The sequence below is a fragment of the Larimichthys crocea genome, chromosome I, assembly GCF_000972845.2.
Source record: "Larimichthys crocea isolate SSNF chromosome I, L_crocea_2.0, whole genome shotgun sequence".
In the NCBI taxonomy this organism is placed as follows: Eukaryota; Metazoa; Chordata; class Actinopteri; family Sciaenidae; genus Larimichthys; species Larimichthys crocea.
Genome location: NC_040011.1, coordinates 43,182,798 through 43,206,910, shown reverse-complemented (window position 1 = coordinate 43,206,910; position 24,113 = coordinate 43,182,798). Strand labels below are relative to the sequence as shown.

The 24,113-nt window shown below is 39.8% G+C and overlaps 1 protein-coding gene across 1 annotated transcript in view; it reads left to right on the top strand.

Annotated features, from left to right (window-relative positions):
* The window catches only part of pigg (phosphatidylinositol glycan anchor biosynthesis class G (EMM blood group)), a 63,270-nt gene that overhangs the window by 16,343 nt on the left and 22,814 nt on the right, over positions 1–24,113 (top strand). The window contains exons 6-10 of the mRNA XM_010732859.3: positions 3,282–3,494; positions 9,829–10,046; positions 10,278–10,562; positions 18,580–18,983; positions 21,599–21,790. Of these exons, the coding sequence (XP_010731161.2) occupies positions 3,282–3,494; positions 9,829–10,046; positions 10,278–10,562; positions 18,580–18,983; positions 21,599–21,790 (1,312 nt within the window). The remainder of the gene's footprint in view (positions 1–3,281; positions 3,495–9,828; positions 10,047–10,277; positions 10,563–18,579; positions 18,984–21,598; positions 21,791–24,113) is intronic.

The following is a 24,113-nucleotide window of genomic DNA, read 5'->3' as shown; positions in this document are numbered from 1 at the left end:
TTTTGTTAGCACCCCGTGCCTCCTGTGGTGTCGACAGCTCGAATGACTTGACTGCCAGTAGGACTTTATACTTTTTAAGTTCTTAAAGTTTTCCAAACACAGAAGGGGAAAGAATTAATAGCCACATTCTGTGTTCTCCTCAGTGAAACACGTGCAGAGACAGTCAATGAATTTCTTAAGTCATTCATGAGGCTCTTTTCTTTGTTTCACTGAAATTAAATGAAAGGAGAGAGAGTTCTTTTGGTACGCTCTCTTTACAATAAAAATCAAGGCACAGACACAGAATAAAAAACATAATTTAACCTTAAAAGAAGAGAAGCAGTGTGGTGTGACCGACCAAACGAACCCGTAATCTATCATCAGACTCTGATTCAGATGCTGCTGAATCTTGATCCCGCCCACTTAAAACCAGCGAAATGTTGCACAGAGGAAAGATCCTGTGGTGTTCTTACTTTAGTAAGAAAATCCCATGGCTCACAGTAAGAAAAAAAAGCTTTCAGGGCCTTTAAGTTCAACACAAATTGCTGTTTTGTCCACTTTTGTCTGCCACATGTAAAAGATAAATTCTGATTAAAGTCTGAAGCACCTACTTAGAATAATTAGAAAGTCAATTTAAGCCTTAAATCTCTCGTACCTTGAGCTTTTTATAACCTTAATGCTACAAGGGTGAGACCTTGTTAGTCCCTCATCACAGATTCCCACATTGGCACATATCCTTGTTTTCTGCCGTCGCCTGTCTCGAGTTTGTTTTGCTTTTTTTAATATTTCCATGCAAATGCATCTTCTTTTTCTTCTTCCTCGTCCGTTTTCTTTTGCTACTACTTCTTTTCCTGCCACGTCGGCAACGTAGTGGCGAAACGACGTCCGCGGAGCCCTTTGTCTGACTGTCAGACTTGACATGTGTACATATAAAGGGCTAATTTTAAGGCAATAAAAACATAAATAATTAGTTTTATAATTATTATCTATCACTGAAATCATAGTTATTTATATTTCTGCCAAGAGATCGCCCTGAAAGTTGCACACTGAACCTTTAATACCACTTTAAATCTACATGATTACATGAAAACGACTGCATGCAGTCAGTGGCTTCATCAGTATAACAGGTTATTTTTTTAACATTGTTTTTTTCAAGAATGCTGCAGTGGATCAGAGCTTGTTACGAGCTCAGTACCTGCCCTTTACTTTGTAATCTGAATGCGTCATTGAGAAAACGGCTCTGTTACATTTAGTCAACGCTGCTGGGAGGATCCTGAGAGGCAGTTTAATCACTCTAATCAGACAGCGTAGGCGGGAGAAAGCATACAGTCAATGTTTACCTCGGCGTCTGTGCATCCTTTTGCCTTTTTTCTTTTGCTTTCTTTAAGAAGCTCGATACACTGTGTTTGCAGACAAAGCCAATAAAAGAGAATGGATGAGGCGATAATGTAGCCGCCTCGGAACCCCTCGGCAACAGTGGTGCAACCAGTAACTGATGAAACAATGGACAAAATTTCAGTGAGCTGAGGTATAGTGAGAAAGTTGAGGCAAATGTGCTTTAATCAGCGAAGAAGACGTGGTTAATACGTTGGCCTTCGTTCAGAGTGATCACCAGGCTGATGCATAACTGTGTACAGTCATTTCAAGAAGTCAGAAATGGCATTTTAGAGATTGGCTAGATGCTTTAATGCATATGGCTCCATCATCAGCTGCAGCTTTCTCATCTATGAATCAGCATTCTGTGTGTGTGTGTGTAACCTTTTACTGAGTTATGACACATCTGTTCTGTCAGCATGTGAGTCGCTAAAACCAAACCAAACCGTACAGTACAAACGGACCAGAGATGTTTCTATGATTGGGCTGGAAGGGGAAGCAGATATCAAGCCCAGCATCAAGAAATCATAAAATATGATTTGACACACAGTTTAAGTGGATGAAGGTTATATTTCCAAACATCTCCAGGGTGTTTGGCACTTTAAAAAAGAAGACTCAATCAACTGCAGCCAAAAGCAGAACTTCAACATGGTAATTGCTAAGTAACACATTTAAACAAGCCTCACATACTGTGTAGATTTATGGCATTTTCCTGAATAGCTACGGGCTGAATCCGTCTCCTCTTAATATGAAATGGATAATTCTCAGGCTTATTTCATTTCAATTAGCCCATAGCTGTGGGGTTTGTCTGCAGCGGTCTCACTTCTCCCGCACACGTGAGCTCTGTTGTTTCGTTTTTTAGATATCTTATATATGCGTATAGTTCATTATCGCAACCGGGAAACTTCACAGAGATGCAGACAATTTGGGAAATGACTCCCACACTCTGTTTATATTTTTGAAAGCTTCTCTACAGGGGGGGGCAAGTGTCAACATAAAAATGTCTGTTGACTTTTAACGAGGAGGCAAGCCTTTGGAAAATGAAAAGCGCATTTCACGCGATAATGACTTCATTCATTCGTTTATTTTTTGTTTGTCTGTTTGGGTTGTTTTGCACGTTGTGACAAATCCTCCCCACGGTCGTGCCCTCAGGCAATTCAAGAGTAATTATCAGGTTTGGTTTTGATGCTTTTTTTTTTTGTCAGATTGAGTTTTTTCGATGTTGGAATTCAAATTAAATATTGACCTTATTCTAATCAACAAAGGAGATGTCACTAATGCGCTTTGCCTGGATGTATAAAATGATCGTAGATGTTTCCGCCACGCTCTCCTCGCTATTTTCCCCGTGACCGCAGTTTGACTGTCCTCATGGGACGGAGACGCTGCAGCTACTGTGATTAGAGCGATATGATCCAGTAAAACAGGACCTCCTTTTTCCAGATTTATCTTCATGAGTGTTGTGAAATCCTTTCAGACAAGCTCTCACTGTGTGCGAATGGGGGAAATCTTCCACAGCAGACAGTATGAGCCATTTTTCTCATCGTGAAAATAGTTTTTTTGTCTGTGCCATTGCTTTAGTTTAGTTTGAGGTAATAAAATGTGACTTTTCTTCTCATAAACATCCAGCACATTCCCACTATCGCTGACTGATGCCGAACAATCGATGTGATTCAACATTTGGTTTGTTTGGTTCTTGTCTGTGTTTGACACGGCAGGCTTTTAAGATAAAAATCCATTTTGGGAGTAAATGCGAGAAGAATCTGACGGTTAGTACATCAAATCCTAGACACATTTATTGACAAGTAAAGGTTAGAAAACAACACAACAAGTAATACAAAGTATTCCAAAGAAATGCACCTAATTCACACGCCATGTTTTCAGCATCATGATCCTCACTCTTCTGTTTGTGTGTGTTTTTGTGATGTCAGCGGGAATGGAGAAGCCCGGGGTTGTAGAGCAAGTTGACCTGACTCCGACTCTGGCCCTTGGACTCGGCCTGCCCATATCTCAAAACAGCGTGGGTCGTGTCATCCTGAGTGTTCTGGAGGAAACCTCGCTCCGAGACCAGCTGCGCTTCCTGCATCTCAATGGCCACCAGCTCAGCTGCCTGCTCAGAGACAGCACGCCCGGCTATGAGAAAGGTGGGTTACAGATTCACCGCGTCCAACTTCCTGACTCGTTAAAAAACCCGGAAAGCCAGGACCTTGTCTGACAGCAGGTCTCATCATTATGCTGTATTGTTTCCGGGCTGGTTATATTATCAGTGGCTACATTTTTTTTCCATGCACACAGCATTATTATTATTATTGCCAAAGTTAGAAAACATTATAATTTAAAGGATGGTTCGGGTCATTTTTTCCTTCGCCCTTATGTCAGTCAAAGCTCTATTGAAGTTGAAAACACACAGTGAGTCATTCCCTGTTCTTATTTAACCTTCAAAATTACCACAATGTGCAATCCAAAATTTTCCCCACAATTTACCTCAAAAACACCAAATAATCTGCAATCTATGTGCAACACAGTTATTATTTATTGAGTGCTCAAACAAGCCATCTATAATGCCATCCAACTATCAATCAAAGCGTCCACGCTCTTAATTATTCATAACTTTAAGCCTTAATATAATGTGAACAGGTGAGTTCTATATAAATTCACCCTCAGTACAGTTGTCATGAACGGGGAAATTAGCTACAGAGACCAAAACTGTTTTTTGTACCAGGCTGTAAACATGTTTATTTCTGCTGTGAAGTTGGACATTTGAACATGGGGACTTATGGAGACTGACTCATTCTGGAGCCAGCCTCAAGTGGACGTTTAAGGAACTGCAGTTTGTGGCACTTTTTCCCAAAGGCTTCACTTCACAGCCACGGAGGCTGTCGCTTGAAATAAACCCAAAGTTCATGACGCTAAACAGTAGATAGAGAAAGTTAGTGATAAACTAACATATTGGAGCAGATATGCTTTTCAGGAGTTGATGGAGATGAAAACCAGACTTCATAGATAACTCTTTATCTAACATATCAGCTACAGCAAAAAGAATCTTGTTCTTGAGATATCATATGTTAACCCAGACTACAAGTCTTATTAACTTGATTGTTTTATTTGCATTCCACTCACAGTTTTGTGCATATAGTGTTTTCCACTGAAGAAACACAGATGGCACAGAAATAGTTTGCTGTAAACAGACATCCATCTCATTATTCGCACCGTGTTGACAACTGCATCAAAGCAACCGAAGCAGTCTGATCAAGACGGGGGTGGAGTTATCTCAGAGGTTCAAAAGGTCATTATCATGCAGAAGACTGGACTCCTTTATTTCATAACAGATTTATAACAAAGGAAAATAAATCCATGGTTTTATTTTGGCTTCTAATTGTAATAAACAGATTGAAAATCCTCTGATTGCGTTTACATGAAGTAACCGCCGTCATAATGTGTTGACAATATGACGCAAGAGCAGGTTAATGAAGAAGAAATCCAGCTCCACCAGAAACCAAGTATCCGAGTGAGAAACAGCAACCTGTTCTGAACATAGCAGCTCCTGTCATGTCGGGGTGTAAGTGTTAAACCCCGTGTGATAAATCCATGCACTGGTTTCTTCAAGTCTGTGTTTGAACGACCTCACGACTGTGAAAATTCCACATGGGAGACTCACTAACAGTGTGACGGTCTGTTCCTCCTGAACATAAATTCGGCTCCACTCTGTGCAAATTCATGCACATAAACTCAGTGAATTTTGCTCCCTACTTATAGCTCAGGGTCACACCGTTTGTCAAAGTTATACATCTTGCAGCCTCGTATCTGTCTCCTGCTCTCAGTCTGTCTCTCTGTTGCTGTCCTTCACTTTCACAAACATTTGATACACCAATTACCATTGTTAATATTTGATCGGTCTAATTTGTTTTAGCATTTCATGTGAGGCAGAGAGAAAGGTCTTTGATAATTGGCTTGTCTGACAATGGAATGTCTTTTGGACATTTGAATTATAATTTTTAAGCTTAAACTTTTTTAAAAAACGGAATCATCTGTACTGTGAACATGAAATACTTTGATTTATTACATTAATCTTACAGTTTTCAAACCTGCCTGAGTCACATTAATAGATGTAATTTGATAGATTTCTTGTAGCTGTGAAAAACAAAACACATAGAACTTAGTTTTTCTAACTAAAGCCAAACAAACAATCTACAATTTTCATTAGGGACCAACCTCTGTGCTGAAAAGTGGAGAAAAGCCTGAAACACTACTGACAGCTGCGGAAACTGTAAAAATAACTTATATACATCTGTTCTGAGTGTATGAGTTTTGTTATGTGCAGCACCATATCCACTGATGGATGCGAGGATCTGCCTTTGTAGATTCATTTTCCGAGTAATGCCCCCTTTAAATTTTATGTGTGTTGGATTTAGTGCCACCTAGCAGTGAAGTTGCAGATTGCGACCAAATGAATTGTCTCCTATGCCTCACCCTCTCCTTCCAAGCGTGTAGGAAAAACTCAGATTCACATTAAAAGCAAAAAAAATGACAACTGCATCAGCTGGAAAGGTGCGATGGCTGCTTGTTTTGTGCTGGTGCAGTGGTTAGCACTGTCGCCTCACAGCCAGAAGGTTCCTGGTTTGACCCTCGGCTGGGGCCTTTTCGGCTCCAGGCTGTACCCCGCCTCTCGCCCAAAGTCAGCTGCGATGGAGATGGGGGTAGTCTTGTAAGTGTTTATCAAATTACATATCAGTATCAAATATTTGCTTTCCCCAAAAGTTTTTCCTTTTAAAAATCTGTCTTTTGTTGTTTACTTGTCTAAAAGAACATTGACACAAACTTACGAGTAGCAAATAAATCATGCATAAAACTTGATTTGAGACAAATTACTTTCTTTCACATTTAAAAGCAGCACATTTCCCACTCTATTTTGGTCCCTGGTTTCCATAGTGATGGGATGAAATGGAAATTATTTCAGCAGACCTACATTTGGATGTGTTGATTTTTTTTTATGAATCTGTCCACTTGGGTAATCATGAAGCTGTTATGCAGTGGAATCTAATCTAATAGTCACTGCTGCGAAATTCGCCTTGGATGATATTTTAAGTAGCCTGCCCGTCGGACACCTGTTGGGGTCAAAAATTACTGGGTGTGAAAGAAGTTGTGTAAAAGAAAAGCTGCTCATTTCAAGAACTTTTCATCAGGGGGACAAAAGTACTTCAAAAATCATTTCATAAAGATTTTTAATTCTGCTCTCAGCCTGAGTATGTCACCCTAACTGGATATTTTATGGTTTTATTATTACCGTGCAATCTCACAAGTTGTAAACACTTGTGTTTGTTACAAGGTAAAAATAATAAGTGAGTGATAAGAGTCTATAAAAAACTGTTTTTTCTTGATTCCTTAAAATAATCACAATAAAATCAAGACCAGATTGCAATAACTATATTCTCCTGTTCCCCACTGCTGCATCTCTGTTACCTATGAAATCTAAGTAGTAAGACCTGTATGTTTATTATCATAAATATGATCTTATTTGATCTCATTTTGAACAAATGTTGATTGTGTCATTTCAAGTCCCCGTGTTCAAAATGATCCACGTCTTTGCTGATAACACTGGGGAACACAGTTTTTGTTGAGTTAGGTCTGACAGCTTTTTTAAACTAATTTCTGGGTGCGGAATCCAAAACTGATCTCAGTTTTCCTCTATCACATCAAGTTTTTGAACTATAGGATCCCTGTTTTCATAAAAAATATGAAAAATACTGTACTTAACAGATATGTGCTTGTTTTCACAAAACAAAAGTAACTGTGCAATGCTCTTTTTGCTCTCGCCAAACCATGGGGATACCAAGTGCCAACTTTTAACGTGCTCCTTCCGTACATCCATAAACTCTTCCGACACACTGCTTGCACCCTTTGTGAGGGGCCCATGGCTTTGTCTTGATCACAGAGTTTTACTTTAAAATATGCAAAAATATGCTTGTTTGACAAATGCACTGATGTTTGCTTTCCTCTGACTTGGTGAAACTACCACAAATATAGCAAAAGGAGTCAGGGTTGTTTAGACATTTACGACGAGAAGTAGCAAGAGCAGACATGATCTGGGACAAAGGAAATATATACCTATGGAAATAAAACGCTAAGATGGAATAGTTATAAGCTTTGAAAACTACAAAAACATAAAACCAAACAGAACTTAAAACGGTATGCCCATGGTTACAAGGTGAAGAGAAAAGCACAAATCCTCTTCATTGTACTATGCCAGCTTTCTGTTTGCAGATATTGATAGTACTGACCTATTGGGAGCTGCACACACCTTTCACTGAACTGTCTTAATTGTGACTGCATAAACAAGTTGCCACGTAGCTGAAGATGAGTCCAATCGTAATCAGCTGGCAAGTCTTACTACAGCTGATCATGTGGAATTTTGCTTATCTGGAGGGTCAGCAATTTTGGAAACAGCGTGCCAATTTTAGTTTAAATCAGCATAAAAATCGAACTCAACAGAATTTATTTTTTCAAATTGTTCCCCAGTGTAATTAGCTCGGAGGCAGAAGAAGCAGTACGTCCAAGATCACGGCGAACGCGGTGGCGCCGCATTTTGTTTGGTTACAAAAAAGGCGCTTCGGGAACCTGTGGGCGACGTCAGTCATGCTCTGTCCGTCCTTTATACTGTCGTTGGATGAAACAACTTGTTGTTTAATGCCCAATTAAAAACTCTGCACAGTTAAGGTGCGAGTAAATTCTGAAATACTTTTATAAAACTCATTTGTAACTGTCGGCCTTGTATCAATCTTCATATTGTGTTTTTCTTGTGCTTTTAACCTCAGGCATCTTGGAGGCCCATTAACCAGTCCCTGTACTTTTAGACAGATGAAACATGGCCAGGCCCATCAATACTGTATGATTCATGCCTGTGGCTTAAGGTTCTAATATTTCTACCAACCCCTCTGTCTGGCAAAGCCACAGTCACTATTTATCACCCCTATGCCTATGCTGCTGAGATAGGTGTTATACTGCAAAATATTGTTTTTAGGTGTGTGTGTGTGTGTTTCACTGATGTATACCACAAATCAAACCTCCACATTGCTTTGTCCTTGAACAGGCTTCTGAAGCCGTAAGATGAAAACAGGCATCATTTCATCTGCATTAAGTAAACATGTGAATGAGTCATAGCTTGTCATCGTTACAATTCTGACAAATTATACTTTTTTCAGGTCTCAGTGCTTTTTTTTCTTTCTTTTTTTTTTACCACAGGTTTCTTTTATGTTTTCTGTCTAAAGAACATTTTCAGCACAAAAGCAGAACGCTGAAATTTAATAGATTTCCTATTCAAAACCAACACGCATGAGAATGTTCGATTGAAGTCATGAATAGGATTAGTGTACGCTCTTCAGAAGGAAACAATTTTTAGGAATGAGCCGTCTTTAGAGAGACTTTTCACAATTTCATTTGTTTGTTAATCAGCTATTAGTAAAAGAGGCCAGTGGATCCAGCTGTGACTTAGCATCCAACCATGGTTGTAACCAGGTGACAACCTCTGTGGATGTTGGTGTGAATGCTTGAAGTGATAGTACGAATATCTTTAGCGGCAGTGTTCCATTTTGTTTTACGTGGCTGTGACATGGAGCCGGCACAGGAAGTGCCAACAAACTGCAATTCCTCAAACGTCCACTTGAGGCTGGCTACAGAAGTGAGTCAGTCTTCATAAGTCCCCATGTTAAAATGTCCAACTTCACAGCAGAAATAAACATGTTTACAGCCTGGTACAAAAAACAGTTTTGGTCTCTATAGCTAATTTCCATGTTTGAACTCACCTGTTCAAATTACATTAAGTCTTAAAGTTCAGCCCGTCTCAGGTCCGCCGATGATCCACGTCTTTGTCATTTTTTAGATCAGCTTGGAGGCGGGAGAGGCAGGACTGCCAACATGGCGGCGGCCCGAGCCAGAGATTTTGGGCTTCAGAACAGCTCTTCATAAACCTGTTGGTGATGTGACAGATATGCTGTCCATTCTTCATGCTGTCAGCGGCTGTAACGTTGTCAATATGTCACAATATGGTGACTGGTTATTGATATCTACAAGGAAATAATGTGCTTTTCTGTAATACTGGAAACATTGCATTCAAACTGGAGTCAGTCTGCAAACAGAAGCTGAAGTTACATAATTGAAAAGAACAGATTGTTTGGTTTCATAAATAAGTTTAATTGTCCCGATGCATCAAATGGTATTGGGTGATAAATAAACAGCGCGTAATTAATGTGACACCGCGTCAGAAAACCCACGGCGGTTATTAATGAGATTCTGCAAATGTACTCTTTGTTTTGACAAATATACATGAAAGCAAAAGCTGCTGCAGCTCCAGCAAGAAGTTTTATAGCGCAGCAATGCCAAGTCTTTGAGTAGCTGACACGAATGTCGCTCTAAAAGCTGCATTATCTAAATATGCCGGTTGTTCATACCGTTGTCCTCCTTCCCTGATTTTCTCCGATCCAGAGGCGGGCTTCGAGCAGTTCCGCGTGGCAGAAAAGGCTCATGGGACCTGGATGAAGCTGTACCTGGAGGGTAACACCTCCGAGGTGCTGAGCAACATGGGCAAAAAAGTCCTGAAGCAGTATCTGGAAGCTTTGGCTGCCATGAGCTCGGCCCTCAGCAAACAGCTGGGCAAATACGACATGTACTCCATGATCGCTGGCATGGTGTTCGTGTTTCAGGTAAGTACGGAAGAATTTCATTCATTCATCTTAAGGACTCTAGAGACTAAAAGAGGACATGATTGCTGACATGCTCGAATGGCTCAACTGCCAAAATAAGAGTATGTCCTCCACATGTAGTGCTCAAGTCGTGCCTCTTTAAGTTTTTGTGGTCACATGAGTTGAACAAAAAGCCCTTAAAAACTTCTTCTCATCTTCTTCTCTCTCTCTCTTTTCTCTCCCACCCTTAAGCTCTTGTTGGTCTTGCTGCTGGCGATGCCTGAAGCCCTCAGCGGTGAAGCAGTAGTGGACATCCCAGTCCTCTCAGCCCTGCTCTCCCTGCCTTTCTACCTCCTGTGCCTGCTGCTCGCCTCGGTGCACGTCCTGGTGTGCACGTCAACCGAGAGCTCCTGTTACTTCTGCAGCCTCTCCTGGGGTCTCGTGTTTGCCGCTGTCGCCTTCTCCTCTGCAGTGTTTTGTATCCTGATCTCCATGGCAGCACGCCGACTCCCCCTGGGTCCCAAGATTCACGGGAAGGTGAGTTTGTGCACCTAAATATACCGCACAGATTGGAGCAGATGCTCGCCCTCACGTGCGTGCTTTGCTTACCTACAGTAAGCTGCATGTGAAACACGAGCGTGCGACAAAGAACATTAAAGGTAGGGAGAAGATCTAGTGTTTGTGAATAGAGCTGTCTCTAGATAGGACACTAACTTTCTGACATTTAAAAGATACATTCTTGCTCTTATGTTGTAATATTTTACTTCCTGTGGGTAGAGAAACATTACCTACGAGACCATCAGAATTTATTTGAGAGAAAATCTACTCCATCTAGCGAGGCTCGGGGGGGATGGCGCGGTCTTGTCTGTCGTACCCCGACTTTGTGATTTAGCAAAGTTTGCAAAATCTTTACTAATGCAGCCGTAACTCACTTGAATGTTTCTGTACTGTTAAACAAAGGCCTGAGAAGAGTAGATTTAGTGGCGAGTGTCGCCAAGTCCATTTGAGACTTTGGGCACGATTTCTATGAATCAAATCGTGCTTGGCTGTATGCACACTTTGTCATGTGTTTTTCATGGAGGGTTGCAAAGAGAGCCCCTTTAGTTACTCCTTAATTGCCCTGCAGAGAAATCTTAAGGTAATAAGTAGGGAGATGCTTTAATGCGGTCGCTTTAAATATATGGACATGCAAAGAAATGATATTGTTTAATGTAGACAGATAACAAAGTACGATCATCTTTTTCATTATTTAATGCAACGACTCTTGGAGTTAAAGAAAAGTTTTCTTAGACGATATATTTAAAAGTCCATTGCTTAACTGTTAATGCCGACAGAGGGAACATGAATTTGTTACAGAAGCTGACTCGACGTCCCAGAAGTCACAGGCTTGTGATTGTGCCATTGTTGTCAGGATCCTTTAAAATCAGGCCACATTTCTGAAACACAGCACCGCATTGATGAACGCAATCCATCATTCTAAATAGTATATGTATTGTACTATTTTCTAACACACTTTATAACCCCACCATCATTGTACTCATATCGAAAGTGTTCCAGTCTACAGAGATCTTTGTGTGTCTCCAGTTAGACGGCATTATGGGGTGTGTTCAACCTTGACTGTTTGCTTCGTGTTCGAAAAGGCAATATATGTTCAGCATGAACTATCAGTCAGTGCAGCTGGAAACCATGGAAATAAATATATATAAATACAGAACCTGTTACCTGTTCATCCCAGTAAAAACGGTTTGATTAAACCAAACATAGTTTCAGGCGTAGAGTGTAGATCCTCTAAGTTACTGACCTCGTGGCTCATTTTGTTACAATCCAGAAGAATTCGTCTGGCTTTTCTAATGATCGTCGATGGGGGGAAATCTTTTTAGGCCAGTGGGTGTCACATGATCTGCAATTATACATAATGACGACAATAAAATTAGTTTTTATAGCACCTTTTCAAAACACAGTTTCAAAGTGCTTCACAATAAAGCAGAACACAATAAAACCAACCACAATAACAAGTAGCAATAAAGCAATAAAGCAATGAATCAATAAAAAATAATAGAATAAATGTGACATAAAACATAAGTAGATCAACTAAAGGCCCTATTTTATAAAAGTGTGAGGAACAACCAGGGATGACATGGAGCGAGAGGGCACCTATAAGGTCAGCTATAACTCGGGGCTATAGGCCTCAGAGGTTTATAAATAATAAATAAATCCTTGAAATCAGCTCTGTAGGCAGTGTAAGGAAGTCAGGATCTGTGTGATGTGATTGTATTTCTAGCAGAGTTTTTGGACGAGCTGGAAATGAGAGAGAAATTTCTTACCGATGCCGGGGAGCAAAGAATTATAATAATCTAGTTATAAATGCATGAATGACGATTTTTTAGATTTTTAGCAGACATGAAATGAAATGATCCTGGAAATGATTGTGAGGTGATAAAAGCAGGATTGAACCGGTGAATTAATGTGTTGCGTTAATATCAAATAATCAAAATGTTTGCTGTTTTTTGAACAGTAAACTTTATTTAAAAAAAACAAACAGACTTTAGTACAATATGCAGAAGAGGGTCTGACAAATAATCAATACATTTACACTATCTGTCAGCTGTGATGCAGATAATATGTTTACTTCACTAAATAGTGTGAATATTAACACACAGAGAAGAGGTCACATCACATGCACTGAAACTGCCAGAACACTTCAAATAAATATATATTTTTTTTATCCTCTCTCTGTAGCAGCTTTATTGAAATGTACTTTAACAAATAAATGTTGCCAGCAATGTGTAGATTGCTCTTCTAAATGTGAGCAATCAATCACGAGATAGTTGGACTAGTTATTCAGAAGATGGAAGCTTTCAGCTTTAAGTGTTTGTTTTAAATTGGCTTTAAAGATGAGTCCTCTTTACTGCAGCACCTCTTTGCTTATTATAATTTATCTGTTAAAGGTCACGTCTCATTTCCCTTCTGGGAACTTTGAGTGCTGATACAGCAATAAAAATAAAGAAATTAAAAAAAAAGTCAGAAGAAATCCATGCAGGCCATTAGTTTTGGTGAGGAACTCCCAAGTTTATACATGCAGAGTGGATTTTTCTGTGACTCCGGCCTCCTTGAAAAAGGGGAGATTTTCTCCTGAATGTCACACGAATGTCCAAAAATGTGCACATAGCTGAGTTGGCAGGTAATAATTGGACTTGTAAAGAGAAAAGTGCTTCCTCGTGCAGCAGCGTGTCTTTGAGAAGTCACCAAACTATGGCTAGAAAAGTAAAACACAGACAGAAATTGTGGCTTCACTCATGTGGTTTTTTAGATTTCGATTACATCCTCTTGTCTCTGTGAATGACGTGATGACGGCAGGAGCCTAACAACAATTTGTTGTCCCACATGAAGAGGTAATTAGAGTCCTCTCTCTCTCTTTATCTCTATTTTATGAAATATACAAATATGAACATGGGATGTTTCAATATAGCACAAAAACACATGTTAAGAAAAAGAAATCATAAAAGTTAAACAAAGGAAGGGTATTTAGGAACAATGCACATTTTCCAATTTTCCTAAATCTTCTCAAATTTGATTTTTCTGTAGTCTCACGGTGATTTTTATAAATAATATCACACCATTCCTCAGTAGATGGACTGTTTGGCTTCTTCTCTCTTTGTAATTGCTTTTCTAGCTGCTACACTCAGTAAACCAGACACGTATTTTGTTTTAATATTTGCGAATGTTGAGTGTAGAAGTCCCAAAGAGTATAGTTCATCCCAGCAGAAACTACAACATTAATTCTGTGTAAATTTTACACCACAAAGCATTTACAAGTGGACAGGCTCAGTCCGCTTCCTGAGAGCAACTGGAGAAACCTGAGCGATGAGACAGGTTAAATAAAATATCTGGATTGAGTTGATATCTTCCACTGAAATTCGCAATATTCTGACCAGACTTTCTCTGTAACGCAACTGTTAGTTTTCGCTTTCCCATTTTTGTTTAATGTAGGTGCTACTAGTTTTCTTAACTCCTCTGAGTCACTGATGAAATCTTGATATTATTCTAAGCCCTCAGTCAAGTATTGTTAAGCACCAAAGTAAAGAATTTAACTTCAAGAGTGCTCTCATGGATTTTTTTGGATGAATGATTAGAGTGTCAAGTTGTGGCTTTATTGAGAGGAAACTTGCAGTGACTACAAAATGGATTTATTGTCTGTTACGACTGTAACTGTCAGTCAGTGTTCATTGATTATTTAACCGGTGATTATTTTTTTTAAACCAAAGAGAGAAGAGTAATAAATCCACACACCAAAACCCAAAGAGAGAAAGTAGCAAATCCTTAGATTTTAGAAGCTGGAACCAGTGAATGTTTGGGTGAAACGCTTAATAAATGACTTATATGAACAATCAATTATCAAAAATCTGGTGTGTCAGCACTGTGTGCATGTCACATTTTGAATTATCCATGCCAAGAAAGTAAAGCAATAAACACATGGGACTATATCTTAAATGGATTTATGAAACATATAGAAAAATCACAGAGCTGGATCCTGATTGGCAGACCCTTCCAGCCACACTGTTTAAATTATACAGGCTATAAAAGGTCATAATAGTATATATTTATGGATAGTAAACTCCAGCTGTAATCTCTCAGCAGTTGTAAAAGTGTGTGTTTATTTAGTTTTGAATCCTGCTGCAGAAACCTTTAACTAGTCTTAGAGGGATCATATACAGTAAAACTATCATTTCAGCTTCTTTTCATTGACTTTCAGTTGATATTGCAATCAATTTTAAACATTTTATTTATTACCTTGAAGGAAATATATGGGTTTGTTCCATATATTGCATATATATCTTGTCCCAAAAACAGCTTTTAGACATTTACAACTATGGCCCATCTTCATGGCCAAAATCTTTATCTCTGTAATAACCTGTGCGAGGAAATGCAATTAGTAGACTCTGTGTCCTCTAAGTCATGACTGACAAACTCATTTTGATATAGAGATTAGATAATGAAGTCCTCAGTTCTTAGTAACCGTTCAAATGACTAAAATGCTTTAAAAAACACAGCTTAAGTTACCATTAAAGAGAAGAATGTGGGTAAATAATGTGCAACAGAGCTCCAAAATAAAACACAGACTGGGTAAGAAATGATCTTAAGTGAGGTAAAGTCTCATTACATTATATAATCACTTGAATCCGTTTGGATCTAAGTGCAAAGCCGCGCCTGGTATGACTTGACAAATGACTGCATTATGGGCGGCATCCAAAACCTTTATTAGAAGTATCCTGATTAGTTTCTCTGCGCGACAGAGATGAAAAACTTGGAAGATTAAGCACACTTACTAACTCACCACTCCAACAGAAATGTGATTAGAATTCCACTTAAACGAATTTTAATAACCTTAACTTGAGTGTATTTTATTTTAAAAATGTGGCGTCTATAAAGGGAGGTGACAGGTTGAAAGAGAAATTGAAGAAGAAAGAAATGTCAAGTGTAAATAACAGCAATATTGAAAAAAGGGGGGGATTAAGAACCTTTTTAATAAACGTATTAATTGATTCTCTCATAACTTTTGTAGGGAGCTTATGATACAGCAGTTTAATACGCCTTTTGTTTTTGTTTGTTCGTTTTCTGAAAAATATCTATATTTCATGTGAGAAAGCTGGAAAAGTCCAGAGGGCTGAGTTGGAAATGGTGCATTATATAAGTTTGGTGTAACGGCCTGCCAATAGATGGTTGTACTTCTGCTTTCAGAGGTATTGTGACTGATTTGTCCATTTGATAGCACCTAAATAAATGATAGAAACATGATATTGACTGGCATGGATGGTACCAGAGATCTTCTAATAATTTAGACTAACAGGTCATCATCCTGTCATCTCACTGTGCTTTGTCATGATGCAGAGAAGTGTTGAAAGGACAGAAGAGTAATATCCTTCATGAATCTTCCGCACATTAGACTTGATGGATGTTGTGTTATATGTTGGCCCTGAGGCTGCTTAGAAAATATTTCTCCTTAACATGTTCTTTAAAATAACAGAGGTACGTATCACAGCTCTCTTTATTATTATTTTGTTTGTTTAATTGGTAAATCTTTGATGATTAAAGGAATTATTTATTCACTTTTTGGCAGAGATGAAAAGCGCTCATTTCCATCTGTTAATTAAAAGGCTACACCCAGGAGCCGTTTAGCTTAGCTTAGCACAAACCAATGGCAGTATAAAGAATGGACGTTGTATCCGTCCAACAAAGCAGAAAAGTCGCAGATCATTTGTGGACATGAGGACCTGAAAATCTTTCTTATATCGACAAGAAGGAGTCCAAGTATCGACCCCTGTGGTGCTCCACAGGTCATGCTGACCTGCTTGGATGAGTTTACCAATGAAGATAAAATAATACCTGTCTTGCAAGTTGGACCTTAAACTAGTTCAGATCAGTACCTGAGAGCCTAACCCAGTTTTCAAACCTGAAAAACAACCGTGGTGTGATCAACTGTGTTTCAAAAGCAGAAATAAGATCTGAAAATGACGGAACAGAATTTGTCTTGGCCGGTGTTGATTCGAATGTCATTTTAGGATCTTAAAAAAAGTTGGGGAGGAAGTCACTGTTTCATATGCTGATGATGTTTTGTCTGTTATTCTATTAAATGTGATAAATGCTTACTTGAATTTGCAACATATTGCTGTCATGCAAATGAAACATAGAGTGATATTGCATCAACAGACCAGTATATCTGTATAAATGCTGATTCCTTTTTTAAATTTTATTTCAGTACGTTTGTATTCCATCTTCTTTGCAATGCCATGAACACAAATGAGCATGCAAAAGACTGACTCACTGAAGGAAAACATAAGGAATTGTTGATTTTGAGATTTCACAATTTGCCAACCACTGGAGGTGAGAGAGAGACTTGAAGAGGGAGCAGTGGAGCTGGAAAAGAGATATATTACAGCTTGCTTTGGGCCATGACAGGTTTTATCTCAAAAACAAAGATGTTGTAGGCATATAGGACATTAATCCTGTCCTCAGTAATGCAAGAGTAGCTTGGATTTCCTGTGCAGAATGAATGGGCAGACCTCGCTTAACCAAAGTCCTGACCCTGATATATGATAGACATATCTTATAACGTACAAGATATTTAATCTGGGAGACATCCATGAAAACTTGGAAGCTTAAAATGAATGCAACCTAGAAGCTGTGGATCATACATTATTTGTGATATTTATTTTGTTTTTGTTTTTTTGGAACACAGCTACCATTTTAATATTTAGTGACTCAGCATTTTGTATTAATGAACAGGCGTATGTATAAAAGTTAGCCACGAAGGGAAAGCCAAGTATAAAACAGCCCAGGTCCCACAATGAACTGCTGTTGTTAGCCTAAAGGTAGTGTGCGTACATGCTCGGCCTCTCTTTGTCTTCAAGGTGAACACAGGCTATGATCCATGTCTGTATTTGGTAGTTACTTGTTTGGCTAAAATATTGCTGCTGACGTAAGAGGTTGGCTGAACTTCACTTGAACTCGCTTTGCATGGCAATGTGCTGTCACCACTGAATAAAATCATTTGCATACAAGTACGCAACTGGACGAGAACCAATTTTCAAAATTTGATGGAAGTGTCCACGAGTGATCGACCACAATTTATGAATGACAGCTCACGGTCGCCGTGGTTTCCTGAATGTGATGACTGACTGAATCTGTGTATAAGTAAAAGGAAAAATAGCACTTTGGTGTTTCTTTGATAAAAGGGGGAATCGTTTCATTCATAAAAGTTGTAACTGCAAGTGGATCCAGGTGGGTGAGGTGAGTGTTTCGTCAGGCTTGGGTGGTTATGGCAAGCAGCAACCTCCGTGGTTTGGAAATGAAGCCAATGGGAAAGTGCCAAAAACTGCCTTGAGTGTCTGTTTGAGGCCGTCTACGGAACGTTTCAACCTTCACAAGTCCCTAGTTATGGTAGTTACAATCTCCTGTCCCATTTGTAAAAGTTAAAATCATCTTGAGTCAAATAGATACAAACTTTAGGATCAATAACTCAGGCCACAAAATCACTTTTTTCCCCCGACTGTCGCTGGCCTCATCCACAAGACCCGGGGCCGACTCTCACCCTCCACCCCAGACCCTACATGTTACATTAACGTAGGATCTTTGACCTTTGGCCATGTTTGTAAAATATCTTGCATGTTTATAATATTGTGCATACTGTGAACATTGTCTGGTGAATACTGTGCACATTCCTCCACAAACTGTGCAACTATTTTCATTAAAAAAACCCATCTTGTACATATATTTATATCTTCTAGTGCTTAATTTTTCATCTTCCTTTTATAAATTTTCTTGTTTTGTTGACACAGGAATTCGGTCAGTGTTACGTTTGTATTTTTGGCTACAAACATGATAATTGTCTTGTGGAAATCCAAAATCTGGCTCATGACCTATCTGTCTGCAAAGTCTGTTCTTAGATTCATGGGAAAGCCAGCACAGAATGAACACACAGATGTTGTTTGCACACTACACAGATGCATTTTGGACATATTTTTTTTACTCTTTGCACTTTTGTTCTCTTCCATAGTCTCCTTTGAGGAGTGGTGGCAGTGAGTGGTCGCTGTCAGAGTTGGATGTTTTGCTGCTGGCTGGCACGGTCGGACACACTCTGAGCTTGGCGTCGAGCAGCTTCGTAGAGGAAGAGCACCAAATCTGGTACTTTCTGCTCAACACCCTCTGCCTCGCCGTCTTCCAGGACGTCTGCCGCAAGTACTTCAGAGAGAAGAGAAGCCCTGGAGATGAAGAAGAGACTGTCCTCCCTTCCAAAGACTGTCATTCCTCTGATCACCCCAAGGCAGAGATTTACCCAGAGAAGTGGCTTGCGTTAGCCACGCCGCCCTTCACTCTGGTCTGCTGTCGACTGCTGCGCTCCCTCAACCAGACGGGGGTGCAGTGGGCTCACATTCCTGATGTGGGACACTGGCTTAACAGGTGGGCTAATTTTCTAAAGTTTTCAATCATCTGAAGTATCAAATCAATCAAAAAGTTCTTGTTCTTTTTCAAAGTCAGTTTTTTATTTCACCAGTGACTCATCATGTCACTTGTCATGACAGTGGTGTTGTCACCTCTCCCCACTTCTCTCACCCTATCACACGCCCCCAGCCTCTTAGCTGGCAGCTGCCACAGTATTTCATTTCATCCTTTATTTAGGTGTCCGGTCTCACCGAGATCAAAATGTCTTTTTTTTTCAGGATTTGTGCACTGGAACAAAAAAAGCATGGACAAATACACAGAAATGTTCAATAAACACAGAGTTTACATACACAGAACAGCTGTTATGAGCCAGCTCGTGTAGGGAAAAGAAAGAACATAAAACCAGTTGTACTGTTGAAACCAAAGACATGAACAAACCAAAAAAGTCCTTCATAAATAATATGAGTCTGAAATATCTAAAGAAATCAAAAGAGAAAAGAAAAATGTCACTATCTATTATCTAATAACCAGAAACAGCACTGCTAAACCTAGTGACTAATCAAAAATATATCTATGTGTGTGTGAGGTCAGCAAAGTAATCTAGAAGTGACTCAGTCCCTACAGTAGATAGGAAACACAAATACCGCCACAGAATACGAGTTAATATAACATTCACAGTTATCGTAGCGAGAGGCACGTTGGCGAGCTCAGTACAAAAGTTGCCACAACTGTTGCTGCTGCTGTTCAGTCTTCAGCAACGTAGATCTTCTAAGTTGGATGCTTCGTATTGGAGGGTCGGACTAGGTTGCCGCTCCAGTCGGGATCCTGTGGCTAAAGATGGGACAGGGCAGGGAACCACACACCTAGCTCTGCATATATTATTATTACATTAAATATTTAAGAGAGATTTGTGTTTTAAACTCCTTCTATCTGTGAGGAGCACAGTATTTAAAACTAGTCTGAACATGTGGCATAGACAAAGTTAAAATCTTATTTAATCTGAACACATAGCAGAGCTAGACATTGGCTAGTAAACTTGGATATTTTACACTGTCCAGCAGCAGAGAAAGGAGAGAGTGATAACAGCACCAGCTGATTGATCGATTGCAGGATTGTGATTCAATGACACGAGTGGTCTGAAGTCTTTGAGGTCCCCTGTTGAGCTCGATATCTAAAGCGACTACACTGAAGTTCAGATGTTTATCTGAAAGAACATTTCATACAAAATGTCTACTACGTGTACCACTGACTCTTCTCTTCTTACTCGAACCTACAGTTAACTCCAGTACTACCGGTAAAGCTCCAAGAACAGCGAATTCTTCAGTGTGCTGTTTGTTCTGTTCAACGCTTTTGTACTGCGGACTTTAATGAACACGAGGCTGCTAGCAGCAGAGCTGAGGACTATTATTCTCCTGTCACAGTGTTTCATATATTTTTCTTTTTTCACGCGGATACGTGGGAACATGTAGGTGACGGGACATCACGAGAACTCATTTACAACACAGCTCGAGTTGAGGGTGAGGGTGGCGGGAAAAAAAAATCAAAATAAGGTTTCACTGTTTAAGTACTGACGTTCACATGGGGATAAATTCATTATAGGAAGACAGACGGATACCGATTTGTCTGGGTATCAAACGACAACAGTAGGATGGGATGGGGATGGGATTCAATCTTCATTTGTCTCTCCGCCTACACGTAAGAGTAACGGATCAATATAACATTCGTGTTCTCTGGAGAGCATTGAAAGTCTTTTTGGGAAATATAGAAAATCTTGAGTCGGCTTAGATGAGGAGGCTGGTTGAGCGAAGTATACAGGCAAAATTACACTTGATAACAAAAGAAGTCCCTGAATGATTTGGTCATTTATGGGAAGGTATAAGGGGTGTTAAGACAATACAAGTCTGTTCTTCTGACACTGACACATTTTTAAGTGTGTTTTTCCGCCCGAGAAGCTGACAGGAACTCCACTTAGCTTCTTTTTTTTTTTTTTTTAGATCCAAGAAGGAAAAACAGCCTTTTGTTGATCGCTCAGGCTGTAGGAAAAAATGTGATTTCTCAGTACAACTGTTTCAGAGCCATTAATATTCTGTCAACAGCACAGGGGCAGCAGAATCTGGTTTGTTCTTTTAACATGCATCACATTGAGCAATAGAAATGTGAATTTTGACCTTTTTCCCTGTCCACCGCTGCCCTCTCTTCTAACCTGCACTGCCTGTTGCTTGGATAATGAGATCTAGGTAGCGTTACGCCTAATCTTGTCTCAAAGTACCGAACTTCCACTGCTGTCTGATACAGCTAACAGCTAAATACGCGCCGTCTATCCAACTTTGATATGTCCTCTGAGGTCTTATTTCCTGCTCGGTGTAATTCTAAGCCGTGTAGCCTTAAATCCAGTGAACAATTGAAGATCCCTGCCTCTTTAAAGTTTAAACTACTGCTGGAGGACATGACTGACAGTGTGTTTCACACATCCAAATGTTCTCTGTTACTCAGTAAATAGCCAGCTTCAAGGGTTAAGCTGTCTTTTTTTTAAATAAAGGTGTTAAAGTGCTCATTATATTTATATTTAATGTTTAAAATTATACATCCAGTGTGTTCTTTAATTGTGTTTCCTTTTTACTTCTTCTTTCCAGCTCCGAACACAGGACCGTGCTCTCCCTGCTGGCTGCTTTCTGTCTGGTTCTCATCTACCTCCTGGTTCAAAGGCGGTGCTCATGGGTATCCAAGGTTGCCCTCGCCCTTGGACTTGTGGGCGTCTACTGCTACCGGGCCGCTGTTGGCAATGTCTCGTTTCCCTGGCAACGCTCGGGTCAAACTACATCCAAGTATGTTTTTTTTGTGAATCCCGCGATCATCATTTCATTCGCCGTAACAGTTGGCAAATTGCTGTCCTCTGTTGGGGTTGAGTTGATTTGTGCTTGGTTGCTCTGTTGCTGCTGAGCGTGCAGGCTGCAGTGTGTCATTTGTGGGGAAAAAAAACACTCACGACACCGTCTCTTAAACTGTGATGATTAACTGCTGCTTTTGCTTTACATCTACCTACAGTAAATCTCCTCAAACGAGTGCACCCTCAAGTCCTTAAATAAAAAAATAAAAAAAAAGTCTGATAGCGTCTTAAATTAAATTAATTACACTGAAAGGGGAGTCGTGCAATCTATGACCGTTGATTTAAATTGGCACTCAGTAAGAAATGCAGTGGTATCGACAGTTCTTTTCTTCTCCAATACAAATCTCTGGCATAGCCACAACCCCACCCAACCCTCCTGTCCTCCTGTGACTGATGAAAACAAAGTTACATTTTCACAACACGGAGATGTAAGCTGGCTAATTAGTGGTCGGATTGAAGAAGGAAGAAGTGAAGAGGTAATATATATGCAGAATACTGGAATAATACTTGTAAATTTGCTTTTCATTTTGCTTGAAAATTAGATTTTTTTTTTTTAGCTCCATGATTTGAATACAAAACCATGCATTGGTCTCCATTGTTGAGCAGTAAAATGATCAGATATATCTGTAGAAACATCTGTAGGAGTCTCAAAGTTGATCAGTCAGATTGGTCTCCACAATTATTGGATGGATTGTCATAAACATTCATGGCTCCCAGAGGATGAACCCTAATAACTTTCCTGACTTTTTCCTTTTGTGCAACCAACTGATCAAAGATGTCAAACATCTACAACATGGATAGGAACACGGTGTGTTCACGTGACCCTGTTGATCTCCTGACTTCCTTTAGCGCCATCAGAAGGTTCATATTCGTGGTGTCTCCACAACTAGATGGGATGCATTGCCATTAGATTTAATAGAAACATTCAAGTTTATCACAGGACAGTGTTGTAGTCAAGACCAACTAAACCAAGACCAAGTTATGAACAAGACCAGACAGTATGTATACTCTTTGGATGAAGTGTCATTGCTACATTGAGCCACCTTTAAATTAAATCTATCAAGTACCGCTGTAGACGCTGTTTTACAGATGAACTCTGTGATTTAGGAAACCGAAGTCTCCTCCCAGACAGTTAACAAACAAACCAGAAAATGCACAGGCAGTTAAATTAGGTCCCGGCAGTTTTGGACCTGTCTTGAACTAAAATCAAGACAAGACTGAGACCAGGCTCAAGACCAAGACTGATCTTCAGTACTTACTTGGACTTTAGGTTTATCAATGAATGTGTGCAATGACATCAGCCTGCACTTTGAGTTCAGCGCTAATTAATCACATGTAAAATTCAGTATGTTACTGTTGCCATGCTGAGCTGCTACCATAGCTGTAGACTTTCCCCCTAATTCTTAAATTACCCTTGAGTTCCTCCTGCTATCATTAAAAGATAAATACTGAGAGTTTTCCTAAACGTGCATATGCACAGAAAACCCTTGTGAGATCTTCCTGAGGGTAAGAATTTCCTCTCCTAGACCCCTCAAGCCTTAAAGCACATTAAGGATCATAATCACATTCATTTTGCACAGTATGATAAAGTGGTTCATGTGCTGCATAACCCCAAAGTGTCTAGTGAATTCGTCCTTTGAACTCAACCTGAACGCTGAGAAATCCTGTTTGCCTTTTTCAAAGATACATCGGTATTCTTGAAGATTGATGCCTCTTTACACTGTATACGTCTAATCCTTTTGCACAGTCTCTATGTAATAGCTGTAGCTGGCATTGTCTAAAAAGAGAGGAAATCGACATCTCGCTGCTCCTAAGTGTGCTAATTTTTCATTCTGTAGACTGTTGTCTGGCACAGAGTTATCTGCTACTAACCCCCGTCAGAAAATAATGAGCGTGCAGGGCAGCACACAGTTCTCCTGTCTAGTTTCCCTGACCTCCCTCTCATCTAAAACCAGTACCTGGCCTTCCCTAACCTTTCCTCTTCTCCTTGGCACTCTCTCTTACATGCTCCTCTAATTAAAAGCTCAACCTCTCACCCTTACCCATACAGAGACACCTGACTAAAGCTATGCAGGGACCCCGGCTTCCTTTTGACGAACAGTGTGATTGACAGGACTGACAGTTGACCCAGTCCTTCAGCCTTTTCTTCAGACCTCAACGAGTTGATCATTATGGTGCTCCTCCTCAATGATGGTCCACACTGTGGATTCTATTTTAACTTGGACCTTTTATAGCATGCAGTCTAGCTCAGGTGCTGCGGA